The sequence below is a fragment of the Chlorocebus sabaeus genome, chromosome 4 (genome assembly GCF_047675955.1).
Source record: "Chlorocebus sabaeus isolate Y175 chromosome 4, mChlSab1.0.hap1, whole genome shotgun sequence".
NCBI lineage: Eukaryota > Metazoa > Chordata > Mammalia > Primates > Cercopithecidae > Chlorocebus > Chlorocebus sabaeus.
This window is the reverse complement of record NC_132907.1, coordinates 80,412,068-80,428,274: the sequence shown is the minus strand read 5'-3', so window position 1 is coordinate 80,428,274 and position 16,207 is coordinate 80,412,068. Positions and strand designations below refer to the sequence as shown.

The following is a 16,207-nucleotide window of genomic DNA, read 5'->3' as shown; positions in this document are numbered from 1 at the left end:
AGTCACATTTCTCCCCAGATAGATTTTAAGTTGCCTGCAGGCAAAGAATGTCTGAAACTTGCTTTACCCAAACTAGCATAATGTTGAGACAGAGCAGATGCTCACCAAATTTTTATTAATCACAGTAACGAAGAAAACATTGTTTCCTGTATTTTAATGCTGAAATCTATTTTTCATTTTTTTAGTAAAGTGTTCAATCAGTACATTTTCATGATTTTTGTACATTGTTACATCAAAAGATTGAGTAGGAAGAAAACTGTTTTAAGTTAAAGACAATACATCAAATATACCTATAACCCAAATATACATTTAAGTCTACAGATATATGACCATAAAATCTGTAGTTAAAAATCTTTAAGGTTTAAGTATATTTAATGAGTCCTTATGAAAATCTTAATACTGGTCTAGAGTTAAACTATAGCCGTTTGTGAAGCTTACAATAGGTAATGTCTGAGATTTAAAATGACTATTTTACAAAACATACTTTCCAATTTCAATACACTGACCTGAGCAGGGAAGGATGAAAGAAATTCAATTAGTTGGAAACCTGTTTCTTGAATATTTGCAGCTGCCTGGCGAATCACAAGATGCAATGAGGACTGAGATTCTTCCAAAAGAGAATTAAGCCAAACTTCTACATTGCCCTCTGCCATGACAGGTTTATCCAATTCAATCGTCTCACCCTCTCGAGAGGAAATTGACAGAATTCGATCATAGATCTATGTTACAAACAAACAAACAAACAAAAAGCTATAGTCATATAAAAAGTAAAAACTAATTCTTGACTTTGACTTGTCCTTCCCATAGAAAGTAAAGCTACAGATTATAAAATACTGTAAAAGCCAAATATAAACTACTTAAAAACAATTTTTTTAAAAAAGCCATGAATCTAAAAGCCAATACAAAATCAATTCCAGGCTGGGCGCAGTGGCTCACACCTGTAATCCCAGCACTTTGGGAGGCCGTGCCAGGTGGATCACCCGAGGTCCGGAGTTCAAGAACAGCCTGGGCAATATGGTGAAACCCGGCTCTACTAAAAATACAAAAATTAGCTGGGCATGGTGGTGGGGTGCCTGTAATCCCAGCTATTTGAGAGGCTGAGGCAGGAGAATCACTTTAACCCAGGAGGCAGAGGTTGCAGTGAACCGAGACCATGCTTTTGCACTCCAGGCTGGGGGACAACAGTGAGACTCCATCTCAAAAAAGAAAGAAAGAAATCAATTCTAAATAAACTATACTGTAAGGGGGGAAACTTATTTTCTAAAAGAAATATTTAATACAAATATGATTATTTTTAAAATCTCTAAAGTTTCCCAAATGAAATGAGGCTTCTAAAATCTAAAATGTTATACTAAGTCCTCCTTAGCTGTAGACAGAAGTGATCTACCAAAAAGCTAAGGGGCTTCAGTTTCAGGGCCCCTCACTTACACAGACCGTTTCCAAGGTCTTGAATATGAATTTGTATTTATAATTTTACAAGATTTAGCACCCACACAAACAAAATCTGCTCCTGATTGTAGAAACCTTATGGCAGGAGCAACAAAAAACAAAAGCAACACGATCTTAAGAAGCAACTGCTAAGAACAAAGGCTAAAAGTCTGTGGGCATTTAACTAACAAAAGGGAGCTACACGGTAAATAAGATGCTGAAAGATACTTAAATTATCTTCCATACAACTTGAGACAGTGAGAAGCTTTGCTCTTGGACCATGATGTCCTAGTGCTGTGGCAGAGGATTTAAGCAAAACATTAGGAAGATTTTTCTGATGAATTAAGTCCCTTCTTTCAACCCACACACCCAATAAAACAACAAGAAACACTGATTTTTGAACCATTAAAATCCATCCTGTTTTCCTTCCTCTCTGTCCCCTCTAACCAAGCCTTGTTACAGCTGTTCAGCCTTTTTTATCCCGATTTTTGCAATGGCTTCTTACATTGATTTCCTTGCCCCCTTTCATTCCGCCTCCTACACTGCACCAGAGAATGTTTCTGAAACACAGATCAGGTCACTGTCCTGCTTAAATGCCTCCCATGGCTTTTTATCATGCTCGGGATGAAGCAGAATTCCATCATGTGATGCGCTTGGCCTTTGGAATCTTGCCCATCCTCCCTTCACTCTTTGCTCATGGCTCCCTGTTGTGGGCCCAATTGTGACTCTCAAAAAGATATACTGAAGTCCTAAGCCCTGACACCTGTGAATGTGACGTTATTTGGGAATAGCGTCTTTGCAGATGTGATCAATTTAAGATGCAGTCACCTCTAGCCTCCAGAACTTTGAGAGAATACATTTCTGTTGTTTTAAGCCACAGCAGCCCTAGGAAACGAATACACTCCCTCACACAGCCACGCTGCTGACATCCTAGGCTTCCCACACCTAAGGGCGCCCAGAACTCCCTTGCACATGCTCTTCTTCTGACCTGACCGTACTTCCCTCCACCTGCAAGGTTATATTCCACTTACCTTTAAAACATTAGTGCAAATTTACATTCTCCTGCAGAAAGCCTTCCCTGACACCCCCATATACCCAGGTTAGGGCTCCCTGATGGGCATTCTCATGATCTTTGTGCTTAATGGAGCACAATAATAATCATTGAAGTCCCAAATTATCAGCAATTTAATTGCCCAATTTCTCTGAAGTGTTATACTACATAAAACTGACTTCACTGTTGATCACAATATATTCTTCCTGGGAACCCCAGGCCAGCATCATGTCTAGCAGATAGCAAGGAGCTTGGCCTTAACAAGTGGCTTTTCATTGCTTCGAATGGAATAGCTCTAACACCCCTAACTGCACTCTGAGGGTTACTTGTTTACTTCCCTGTCTCCCCGACCCGAGCACAAGTTCACGGAAGGCTAGTGTATTCCCAGTGTTAAGCATGACATCTGGAACATGGTAGTTGCTCAATAAATGTAACACTGCATGCTAGGATGAAGAAATGAATGTTACTAGGGTTTTGTATGAAGCACCAGAGGGAAACTGAATATGATATCTAACAAGAGTCACTTTCCTAGGGAATTTGGGTGGAGGGATGGATTAGACAATAGATTTTGGCAGCTGTGCAGGTGTGGTCTCCATCAAGTTAAATGACCTATCATGAGTCTCATGCAGCTTCGTGATTCTAGACACATGGAAGTTTAAAAAAAAAAAAAAAAATTTGAATAAAGTATGCCGAAACCAGATTAAAACAATTAAATCATAAGGGCAAGTCTGTTTAGTTAAGACGTTATTTTGTGAACAGCTGGTTTTTATCTTGTTGGATTTCTGACTAGTTAACTTGGTGTGTAATGCTACATAAAATGCATTCTTAATCCTAAACTAGCATTTTTTTAATTTGAATCTACACTTTGGATAATAAGAAATTATACAGTTCTGAAGGTAAATTGGGCCTCAAGATTTTTTTTTAGTCACTGGCCAAGAGCTAATGAACAGGGAGGCAACCCTTGTTATAAACCCGTTTTCAAAGTGCTACTTAAAGACAGTTGACGTTCTAAGGTACGGTGACTGTTGGCCTGCCATTAGAATTAGGCGAACCTTGTCATGGAACTTGACAGATTTAATGTTGTCAAACACGTTCAGCAAATGGGCCTGTATAGTGTGGGAGTCCGATGCCTGCCCCAGAATCTCTAGAAGGGCAGGATCTGAGACGAAGAAAAACCGAGGAAAGCACAGCCGCTTTTTCTCCAAGTACCTGCGAGGAGAGGAAAAACATAAACCTTTATAACCACACAAAGCTCATCGTTCAAAGAACAAATTAACCTGGATGGGAAAAGGGGGGAAGATTGTGTGACTTGTAACATTCTGATTTTCCCACATGACTTCTCAACAATCTTTCGATTTTTTAAGAATTTTGTCAAATAACATTCCATATTCTGATGGAGAAATAATTTTTTCCCAAAATTGGTGGCAGAATTCTGTCCTTTTTCACAAGTATAATGTACACCTGTTGCACAGTCTGGAAAATCTTGTACATTCTATGCAGAGAGTAAGATAAAAACACACCCAGGCAGGTTTTGGTTTTGGGTTTGGGTTTCCAAGCCCAGCACTGTGTCATCTAAACGCTCCCTACAATACTTGAAATTGTAACTTAAAAGAGAATCCAATGAATTCATCATCCAAGCAGAAGCAAAACCCAGTGATGAGCTCCATGGAAAAGCTGTGGCACTCGTCTCTGCCTCCAGGAGTTTCCAAAGTTCACTGGATGTTCCGATCGCTGACCTGCTTTCAGGCAGGCTTTTGTTTCTGTATTTCTTTCTGTTATGGTCATTCCTGATGCTACGGATATGTGTATTCTGTTGTTTTCTTAACTATAGCTTTCTATCTTCATTTTCTAGCATATTTTGTTACGATTATTTTAATTGTACTTCTTTTTGAAACTTTACCAGCTGTTTTAATTTCTTTTTTAATTTTTACTCTTCTCTTATCACTTGTATTATTATTCATTTTAGCCCTTTTTCGATGTTTTTATTTGAGACAGAGTCTCACTCTTTCACCCCGGCTGGAGTGCAGTGGCATGACCTTGGCTCACTGCAACCTCCACTTCCCGGGTTCAAGTGATTCTCCTGCTTCAGCCTCTGAAGCGGCTGCAACTACAGGCTTGTGCCACCATGCTCGGCTAATTTTTTTTTTCTTTTTTTTTTTTTAGTAGAGATGGGGTTTCACCATGTTACCAAGGCTGGTCTCAAACTCCTGACTTCAAATGATCCACCCGCCTCAACCTCCCAAAGTGCTGAGATTACAGGCATGAGCCATCACACCTGGCCTCAACTTTTATTTTAGGTTCAGGGGTACATGTGCAGGTTTGTTGTATAGGTAAACTGCATGTCGGGAGGTTGGTATACAGATTATTTCATCACCCGGGTAATAAGCATAGTACCTGATAGGTAGTTTTCCAATCCTCACCCTCCTGCCACCTCCACCCTCGAGTAGACCCCAGTGTTTGTTGTTGACAGCCAAACTCCTGTGATGGTATAGAGAAGATACCTTATATTCACGGACACAGTCCGATGACCCCAACTCAAATTATGATCTGATCTGTGGGAAGACCCTTCCTGTCCATGCTGATCCTCGACAGCTTGGGAGGGTGTCGTTTTTGTATAAATACGATTTCTCAAATGTTTACACAAGGCTTACAAATGTTGCTCATAACCTCTTCTCGGTAACAGAATCAAAAGGGAAAGCTCAGTAAAAACTTAATAAATAAAATAAAAATTTTTTAAAAGTGTGAACAATTTTAGAGTAGACATTTTCTCTGTGTGGTTATAAAATAATGCCCAAATGTTTGGTGATAGAGTACAATATGTTCATAGTAAAAAGAAAGAATAAAAAAGAGAAAAATAGGCCAGGCGCAGTGACTCACGCCTGTAATCCCAGCACTTTGGGAGGCCGAGGTGGGTGGATGACCTGAGGTCAGGAGTTTGAGACCAACCTGGCCAACATGGTGAAACCTCATGTCTATTGAAAAAAAAAAAAAATGCAAAAAATAGCTGGGTGTGGTGGTGCACCCCTGTAATCCCAGCTACTCGGGAGGCTAAGGTAGGAGAATCACTTGAACCTGGGAGACGGAGACTGCAGTGGGCCGAGATTGCACCATTGCACTCCAGCCTGGGTGACAGAGTGAGACCCCATCTCAAAAACAAAAAAGAGAAAAAATAGAGGGGTGGTTGTGCATGTGTGCGTGTGTGTGTGTGTGTGTCTGTCTGTCTGTCTGTCTGTGGTGGTGGGTGGAAGATGAGGAAGGGAGAAAAAAGTAATAAACTCAGCTGTAGGTAGTCCAGTAGACAGTTCCTCAGCAAGGGGTGACTGAACCTGCATGATGTCTTAGTGATCCCTGCCCCTCAGTCCTTCCACGTTGAAGAACCCCCAGAGCAGGGAAACTTTCAGAAACCCTTTCCTCGTTCTCTCTGACCTGATCCTAGTGTTAGGCACATAGCACTCATGCTGGGTCTATATCTAAGAACTGTCAGCGGTGCCTGAACCACATTTGGTCATGCTAAATAATTATTAGGCTAAATGGAATGGCGCAGCATCAATCATTAGAAAACAACCTTTTTGTCCTTCAACAGTTACTTGACTTGGTCTAATAATTTTATAAAGGAGATCAACTCAATCCCTAAGACTCAATTTTTCTAAACCTTTATGTTAGAAGAATTACTTGCAAATGGTTTTGCTTTAAAGTGAACATTTAAAGGGTACTTTACTGACATTGGTGTTGGCTACAGCCATGGTGTTTAAAAAGCCTCTTTAGGTGTATGGTGATAACTCTATAGCAGCAGTCCTCAACCTTTGTGCCACCAGGGACCAATTTCATGGAAGACAATTTTTCAATTTTCTACAGACCTGGGGTTGGGGTGGTTTCAGGATGATCCAAGTGCAATACATTTACTGTGTACTTTACTTCTATTATTATTGTGCACTTATGTTTCTATTATTATTACATGGTAAAAATAATTAGACAACTCACCATAAAGTAGAGTCAGTGAGAGACCTCACCTCGTTTTCCTGCAACTAAATGGTCCCATCTGGAGATGATGGGAAACACTGACACATCATCAGGCATTAGATTCTCATAAGGAGTGCGCAACCTAGACCCCTCACATGCGCAATTCACAATAGGGTTTGCACTACTATGAGACTGGAATGTTGCTGCTGATCTCACAGGAGGCAGGGCTCAGGTGATATTGAGAGTGATGAGGAGCAGCTGTAAATACAGATGAACCTTCGCTCACTCACCTGCTACTCACCTTCTGCTGTGCAGCCCTGTTCCTAACAGGCCATGGACCGGTACCGAGGTTTGAGGACTCCTGCTCTATAGCACAGGCCTTTGAAACACCCATCACCAAAATTAGAGTAAACTTGCAAATATTTGCTACAGAAAATGTTGGCCCTACCTCTAGCTTCAAGGTAGTGGGGTGGACATCCATGTAAGCACGGTTTTGTTTAGACTCCTCAACTTTCCTAAAAGTCCACCAACTTCCACATCTCCCCAGCTGTATGCTGAAGCCTATGAATTTGTCCTTAACCAGCAGTGCAGACTGCCTGTCCTCTGCATTCTTGTCAGGGTTTACATCTCTCATGTCTTATGCTGCCCGATACCTTCCACCAACATGGATGTGAAAGTGATATTCATGGAGGATTCATTAAAGTGTATGCAGTGATTCCATTCCCTTAGTTCCCTGGATGAAGCCATTCCATTAGAGAGGCTCATGTTTGATTCATGCTGTGATAAGAAAGTAGATGAAGATTCTGCTCTGGGTTCCCTTTTAAAAGGATACACAGTAGAAATTCGTCCAAATTATCAATTTGAGGACAAGAAAACATAATGTCTCCCCAAGTAACTTTTATTCTATGAATCTCATGAACCTATCATTTGTCACCACTTACCTTGGGCCCCAGGAAGGATCTTTGCTCTCTAATCTAAGGTCCATTTGTAGTTTTTCTCTGCACCAATTTTACCCTCTGAGCTTATTAGCCCTTTTTTTCCTTTGACCTTAACTTTCTCATTGCATGGTTATTTTTCAGCAGCCGTCTCAAAATTTTTTCTGGTTAGCCAAGAATAAATAAGTAATCCATATTGCTTACAAGTACCCCCATACAGGTCTTTTTTCCATTTTTAGTATAGTCACTTTTTTGTTCAACTTTAATAAACTATCTATTTCATCAAGATCCTGCCAAAGCACCATTTGAAGCCCAGTATTTTAGCCGTCACCCGTGACTACGAGGGCAGCCTGGCTTCGATGACCTGAATCCTGTAGTGCACAGGACAAGCTGGCTATTCACAGGACACTAGTACAGGTCATGAGGCCATCAGGATGAATTCATGGGGAAAGATCAACTGTCTCCCAGAGTGGGCCAAGGAGACATCATTATTTAAATTAAATGCTCAGGTGCTTGAGTTTAACTTCCATGTCAATGTACACTTAGCATATTACTATGTAACATATTTCTACTTACATTATTTTATTGTGATTAACCAAGGGAAAAAAAACAAACAAAAAAACTTTATGACTCTTGGAATTCACCAAGCCTCCATACGCATAAATGTGTGTGTAGATAGATATTATATTAGATACTTTTTAATATAATCCTGATTGCATGTATATACTAAACACTGTTTCATATAATGAGCATAATAAAATATGTTGGTTCTATAGATGTTTATCCAAGAAGAATATCAGAAAAACAGGTGTATTAATTTTTAAAAGCAGGCACTGTATGAGAATGTTCATACAGTCTTATCCCAGTGATGGAAGCAACGTTAAGTCCTATGAGTCCAACATTAGGACAAATCTAGCAAGTGTTTGATGAGAACATAAGGCTTCAAAATATCAGTATCATCTGTGCAACAGCTTTATACATGAATTAAGCCTTAGCAAACGAAAACAAATTTGGCTAATGCTATCTAGTCTCCCTATATCCTTTTGTCTCAAGGATACTGAGAGCTTTCAAAGAGCCAGGGAACTTACCCAGTAAGGGATTTCTGGCATATCTCCAACTGGTCCAGCAAGTGCGGTAACAGCTGCCCCAGGGTCTCATCTGCAACACAGCACTGAACTACATTGGGCACTTCATGTGCCCGAGTCATGATCTTCACCCAAGATTTATCTATGTTAGAAAAGCGCTTGGCTTCCTATGAGAACAAGGTAACAAAGCACACTTAGATTTGGACACGTCTGTGATCTCAAAGACAAAGTATCTCACATTCCTCCAGTTGAGGCTAGAGTTTTAACCGGTCCAGATATCCAAGCAATATACGCCAAATGTCATACACATTTTATTGAAGTTCGTATTGGGCTTTCTGTGCCGTATCATCCCCTGTATTAAGTAAGTATCCTTAGCTCAACCTTGGGACTCCCATTATGTTAAGTTAAAACAAGAAATGAATACAAAAGTAATAATACAATTCAAGAAAATATGAAAAGAAAGGACACATCTTTCTTTTCAGGGGTTATCTCTAAATGAAGTACATTTCCTATTTTTATATTTTCTATATTGAGCACTGGATTGTTTGTTTATGTAGAAAAAGTATTTAAAAATAAAAATACAAAATTAATTCCAGTATAACTGGAATATTGTAAAAAAATTTAATGGCAAATGCACAGATTATCTTGAGAGGGCAGGAATCATATAAGTTTTCTTCTTTTTTTTTTTTTTAAGACAGGGTCTCACTCTGTTGTCCAGGCTGGAGTACAGGTGCTGAATCACAGCTTACTGCAGCCTTGATTTCCTGGGCTCAAGTGATTCTCCTACCTCAGCCTCTCCAGTATCTGGGACTACAGGCATGTGCCACCATGCCTAGTTAATTGTTTTTTTTGTTTGTTTTTTTGTTTTTGTAGAAACGAGGTTTCATCATATTGGCCAGGCTGGTCTTGAACTCCTGGGCTCAAGCAGTCTTCCCACTTCAGCCTCCCAAAGTGCTGGGATTACAAGCATGAGCCACCACACCCAGCCCCAAATTTTCAATTTCTTCTTTAAAGTTTTCTGTATGTACCAATGAGTATATACTACCAAATATGAAAGGAAGAAACTACACCTAGCACCTTAAATACTCTGCATGAAAATTTCTAAGTCCAATTTTAGATTCTTCTTCACTCATTAAAAAGAAAAACATGGGAATCCTGGGCATGATGGCCAAATAGGAATAGCTCCACTCTGCAGCTCCCAGCGAGATCAACGCAGAAGGCAGGTGATTTCTGCATTTCCAACTGAGGCACCTGGCTCATCTCATTGGGATTGGTTAGATAGTGGATGCAGCCCACGGAGGGCAAGAAGAAGCAGGGTGGGGTATTGCCTCATCCAGGAAGTGCAAGGGTTTGGGGAACTCCCCACCCCAGCCAAGGGAAACCATGAGGTACCATGCCGTGAGGGACACTGCTATCCGGCCCAGTTACTATGCTTTTGCCAAGGTCTTCGCAATCCGCAGACCGGGAGATTCCCTCGGGTGCCTACACCACAAGGGCCCTGGGTTTCAAGCACAAAACTGAGTGGCCATTTGGGCAGACACTGAGCTAGCTGCAGTTTTGTTTTTTATTTTTTTTTTACATGGAGTTTTGCTCTTTTTGCCCAGGCTGGAGTGCAATGGTGCAATCTCGGCTCACTGCAACCTCCGCCTCCTGGGTTCAAGCGATTCTCATGCCTCAACCTCCCAAGTAGCTGGGATTACAGGCATGTGCCACCACACCCAGCTAATTTTGTATTTTTAGTAGAGACGGAGTTTCTCCACATTGGCCAGGCTGGTCTCGAACTCTCGACCTCAGGTAATCCACCTGCCTTGGCCTCCCAAAGTGCTGGGATTACAGGTGTGAGCCATCACACCCAGCGATTTTTTTCATACCCCAGTGGCACTTGAAACACCAGTGAGGCAGAACTGTTCACTCCCCTGGAAAGGGGGCTGAAGCCAGGGAGCCAAGTGGTCTTGCTCAGTGGATGCCATCCCCATGGAACCCAGCAAGATAAGATCCACTGACTTGAAATTCTCACTGACAGCACAGCAGTCCGAAGTCAACCTGGAATGCTTGAGCTTGGTGGGGGTATGGGGGTCCACCACTACTGAGGCTTGAGTAGGTAGTTTTTCCCTCACAGTGTAAACAAGGTCATAAGGAAGTTCAGACTGGGCAGAGCCCACCACAACACCACACAGCTGCTGTAGCCAGACTGCCTCTCTAGAGTCCTCCTCTCTGTGCAGGGCATCTCTGAAAAAAAGGCAGCAATCCCAGTCATGCGCTTATAGATAAAACTCTCATCTTCCTGGGACAGAGCAACTGGGGGAAGGGGCAGCTGTGGGGTGCAGCTACAGAAGACTTAAACGTTCCTGCCTGCCAGCTCTGAAGAGAGCAGCAGATCTCCCAGCACAGGGCCCGAGCTCTGCTAAGGGGCAGACTGCCTCCTCAAGTGGGCCCCTGACCCCATGCTTCCTGACAGGGAGACACTTCCCAGCAGGGGCCAACAGACATCTCATACACGAGAGCTTCAGCTGGCATCTGGCAGGTGTCCCTCTCAGACAAAGCTTCCAGAGGAAGGAGCAGGCAGCAATCTTTGCTGTTCTGCAGCTTCTGCTGGTGATGCCTAGGCAAACAGGGTCTGGATTGGACCCCCAGCAAACTCCAGAAGACCTGGAGAAGAAGGGCCTGTCTGTTAGAAGGAAATCTAACAAACAGGAAGCAGTAACATCAACATCAACAAAAAGGACAACCAAACAAACACTCCATCGGAAGGTCACCAACAGCAAAAAGCAATGGTAGATAAATCCACGAAGATGAGGAAAAACCAGCACAAAAAGGCTGAAAATTCCAAAACCAGAATGCCTCTTCTCCTCCAAAGGAAAACAACTCCTCACCAGCAAGGGAACAAAACTGGACAGAGAATGAGTTTGACAAATTGACAGAAGTAGGCTTCAGAAGGTGGATGATAACAAACTCCTCCGAGCTAAAAGAGCATGTTCTAACCCAACATAAGGAAGCTAAGAACCTTTATAAAAGTTAGAGAAATTGCTAACTAGAATAACCAATTTAGAGAAGAATATAAATGACCTGACGGAGCTGAAAAACACAGCACAAGAACTTTGTGAAGCATACACAAGTATCAATACCCAAATCAACCAAGCAGAAGAAAGGATATCAGAGACTGAAGATCAACGTAATGAAATAAAGCGTGAAGACAAGATTAGACAAAAAATAATGAAAAGGAATGAACAAAGCTTCCAAGAAATATGAGACTATGTGAAAAGACCAAACCTACATTTGATTGGTGTACCTAAAAGTGATGGGGAGAATGGATCCACGTTAAAAAACACTCTTCAGGATATTATCCAGGAGAACATCCCCAACCTAGCAAGACAGGCCAACATTAAAATTCAGGAAATACAGAGAACACCATGAAGATTCTCCTCAAGAAGAGCCACCCCAAAACACATAATCATCAGATTCACCAAGGTTGAAATGAGGAAAAAATGTTAAAGGCAGCCAGAAAGAAAGGTCGGGTTACCCACAAAGGGAAGCCCATCAGATTAACAGCAGATCTCTCTGCAAAAACCCTACAAGCCATAAGAGAGTGGGGACCAATATTCAACATTCTTAAAAGAATTTTCAATCCAGAATTTCATATCCAACCAAACTAAGCTTCATAAGCGAAGGAGAAATAAAATCCTTTACAGACAAGCAAGTGATGAGGGATTTTGTCACCAATAGGCCTGCCCTACAAGAGCTCCTGAAGGAAGCACTAAATATGGAAAGGAAAAACCAGTACCAGCCACTGCAAAAACAAACCAAAATGTAAAGACCATCGATATTATGAAGAAACTGCATCAACTAATGGACAAAATAACTAGCTAGCATCATAATGACAGGATCAAATTCATACATAACAATATTAACCTTAAATGTAAGTGGGCTAAATGCCCCAATTAAAAGACACAGACTGGCAAATTTAATAGAGTCAAGATTCATCAGTGTGCTATATTGAGAAGACCCATCTCACATGCAAAGACACACATAGGCTCAGAATAAAGGGATGGAAGAATATTTACCAAGCAAATGGAAAGCAAAAAAAAGCAGGGGTTGCAATCCTACTCTCTGATAAAACAGACTTTAAACCAACAAAGATAAAAAAAAGACAAAGAAGAGCATTACATAATGGTAAAGGGATCAATGCAATGAGAAGAGCTAACTATCCTAAATATATATGCACCTGATACAGGAGCACCCAGGTTCATAAAGCAAGTTCTTAGAGACCTACAAAGGTCTCTAAGGTCTCACACAATAATAGTAGGAGCCTTTTTTTTTTAACATGTTAAAGAAATATTTAATTACAAAATTAAGCTTACACATAATCTAAAAATTTTCAAATGTACTGTCTTTTATAGCATAAAAGTACAATTAGTAAAATGATTCACTAGTAATTTAATTACATTTAATTTAATTTTAAGTAAAATTAAAAATGCTTCTCTCTCACTATGATGCAGAATATTACTCTGAACGCCTACCTCATGCATCACTCAATATGAAAAGTAAACCAAGAGCCACTCCACTTAGATTTTCGTCATAAATCTTACATTTTAATACCCATACTCTTCAACAGTGGGAGACTTTAACACCACACTCTCAATATTAGACAGATGAATGAGATAATTAACAAGGATATTCAGGACTTGAACTCAGCTCCGGACCAAGCGGACCTAATAGACATCTACAGAATTCTCCACCCCAAATCAACAGAATATACATTCTTCTCAACACTGCATCATACTTATTCTTATATCGACCACATAATTGGAAGTAAAACACTCCTCAGCAAATGCAAAAGAACAGAAATCATAGAAAACAGTCTCAGACCACAGTGCAATCAAGTTAGAACTCAGGATTAAGAAACTCACTCAAAATCGCACAACTACATGGAAACTGAACAACCTGCTCCTGAATGACTACTGGGTAAATAACAAAATTAAGGCAGAAATAAATAAGTTCTTTGAAACCAATGAGAACAAAGACATAGCATACGAGAATTTCTGGGACATAGCTAAAGCACTGTTTAGAGGGAAATTTATAGCACTAAATACCCACAGGAGAAAGTGGGAAAGATTTAAAATCGACATGTTAACATCACAATTAAAAGAACTACAGAATCAAGAGCAAACAAATCCAAAAGCTAGCAGAAGACAAGAAATAACTAACATCAGAGCAGAACTGAAGGAGATAGAGACATGAAAAACCCTTCAAAAAAATCAATGAATTCAGGAGCCGGTTTTTTGAAAAGATCAACAAAACAGACTGCTAGCCAGACTACTAAAGAAGAAAAGGGAGAAGAATCAAATAGACACAATAAAAAATGATAAAGGGAATATCACCACTGATTCCACAGAAATACAAACTACCATCAGAGAATACTATAAACACCTCTACGCAAATAAACTAGAAAAATCTAGAAGAAATGGATAAGTTTCTTCTAGAAATTCTACCAGAGGTTCAAAGAGCAGCTGGTACCATTCCTCTTAAAACTACTCCAAACAATAGAAAAAGAGGGACTCCTCCCTAACTCATTTTATGAGGCCAGCATCATCCTGATACCCAAACCTGGCAGAGACACAATAAAAAAAGAATTTCAGGCCAATATCTCTGATGAACATCAATGCAAAAATCCTCAATAGAATACAGGCAAACTGAATCAAAAAGCACATTAAAAAGCTTATCCACCACGATGAAGTCAACTTCATCCCTGGGATGCAAGGCTGGTTCAACATATGCAAATCAATAAACATAATCCATCACATAAACAGAACCAATGAAAAAAACCACATGATTATCTCAATAGATGCAGAAAAGGCCTTCAAAAAAATTGAACACCCCTTCATGCTAAAAACTCTCAATAAACTAGGTATTGATGGAACGTATCTCAAAATAATAAGAGCTATTTATGACAAATCCACAGCCAATATCATACTGAATAGGCAACAGCCAGAAGCATTCCTTTTGAAAACCAGCACAAGACAAGGATGCCCTCTCTCACCACTCCTATTCAACATAGTATTGGAAGTTCTGTCCAGGGCAATCAGGCAAGAGAAAGAAATAAAGGTATTCAAATAGGAAAAAAGGAAGTCAAATTATCTCTTTTGCAGATGACATGATTGTATATTTAGAAAACCCCATCGTCTTAGCCCAAAAACTCCTAAAGCTGATGAGCAACTTCAGCAAAGTCTCATGATACAAAATCAATGTGCAAAAATCACAAGCATTCCTATACACCAATAATAGATAAACAGAGAGCCAAATCATGAGTGAACTCCCATTCACAATTGCTACAAAGAGAATAAAATACCTAGAAATACAACTTACAAGGGATGTGAAGGACCTCTTCAAGGAGAACTACAAACCACTGCTCAAGGGAATAACAGAGGACACAAATAAATGGAAGAACATTCCATGCTCATGGATAGGAAGAATCAATATCATAAAAATGGCTATACTGTCCAAAGTAATTTATAGATTCAATGCTATTCCCATCAAGCTACCATTGACTTCCTTCAAATAACTAGAAAAAAAAATACTTTAAATTTCATATGGAACCAAGAAAGAACCCATATAGCCAAAACAATCCTAAGCAAAAAGAACAAAGCTGGAGGCATCATGCTACCTGACTTCAAACTAAACTTCAAGGCTACAGTAACCAAAACAGCATGGTACTGGTACCAAAACAGACATATAGACCAAGGGAACAGAACAGAAGCCTCAGAAATAACACCACACATCTACAACCATCTGATCTTTGACAAACCCAACAAAACAAGCAATGGGGAAAGGATTCCCTATTTATTAAATGATGTTGGGAAAACTGGCTAGCCATATGCAGAAAACTGAAACTGGACTCCTTCCTTACACCTTATACAAAAATTAACTCACAATGGAGTAAAGATCTAAACATAAGACCTAAAACCATTAAAAACCCTAGAAGATAACCTAGGCAATACCATTCAGGACATAGGAATGGGCAAAGACTTAATGACTAAAACACCAAAAGCAATTGCAACAAAAGCCAAAACAGTGTGGCAATTCCTCAAGGAGCTAGAACTAGAAACACCACTTGACCCAGCAATCCCATTACTGGGTATATACCCAAAGGATTATAAATCAATCTACTATAAAGACACATGCACACATATGTTTATTGCAGCACTGTTCACAAAAGGAGAGACTTGGAACCAACTCAAATGCCCACCAATGTTATACTGGATAAAGAAAATGTAGCACATATACACCATGGAATACTATGCAGCCATAAAAAAGAAGGAGTTCATGTCCTTTGCAGTGACATGGATGCAGCTGGAAACCATCATTCTCAGCAAGCTAGCACAGGAACAGAAAACCAAATACTGCATGTTCTCATTCATAAGTGGGAATTAAACAATGAGAACATATGGGCACAGGGAAGGGAACATCACACACTGGGGCCTGTCGGGGGTGTGGGGAAAGGGTAGGGATGGCATTAAGAGAAATGCCTAATGTAGATGACGGGTTGCTGGGTGCAGCAAACCACCATGGCACATGTATACCTATGTGACAAACCTGCACGTTCTGCACATGTATCTCAGAACTTAACGTATAATTAAAAAAAAAAAAAAAAACCAAACCTCCTACTTAAAACCTTTAAAAAAAAAAGGAAGATAAAAAACATGCACAAATACAAATCAAAAATAAAGTAAAATTTAGTGAGTGAATACATT

The 16,207-nt window shown here is 40.1% G+C and overlaps 1 protein-coding gene across 4 annotated transcripts in view; it reads right to left on the bottom strand.

Moving 5' to 3' along the window:
• Window positions 1-16,207, bottom strand: part of DNAH5 (dynein axonemal heavy chain 5) — a 318,561-nt gene that overhangs the window by 149,971 nt on the left and 152,383 nt on the right. For all 4 annotated transcript variants that reach the window (XM_037988724.2, XM_007961228.3, XM_037988725.2 and 1 more), the window contains 3 exons: window positions 8,463-8,626; window positions 3,532-3,688; window positions 507-719 (listed from right to left, as the gene is read on the bottom strand). In XM_037988724.2, the coding sequence (XP_037844652.2) occupies window positions 507-719; window positions 3,532-3,688; window positions 8,463-8,626 (534 nt within the window). The remainder of the gene's footprint in view (window positions 1-506; window positions 720-3,531; window positions 3,689-8,462; window positions 8,627-16,207) is intronic.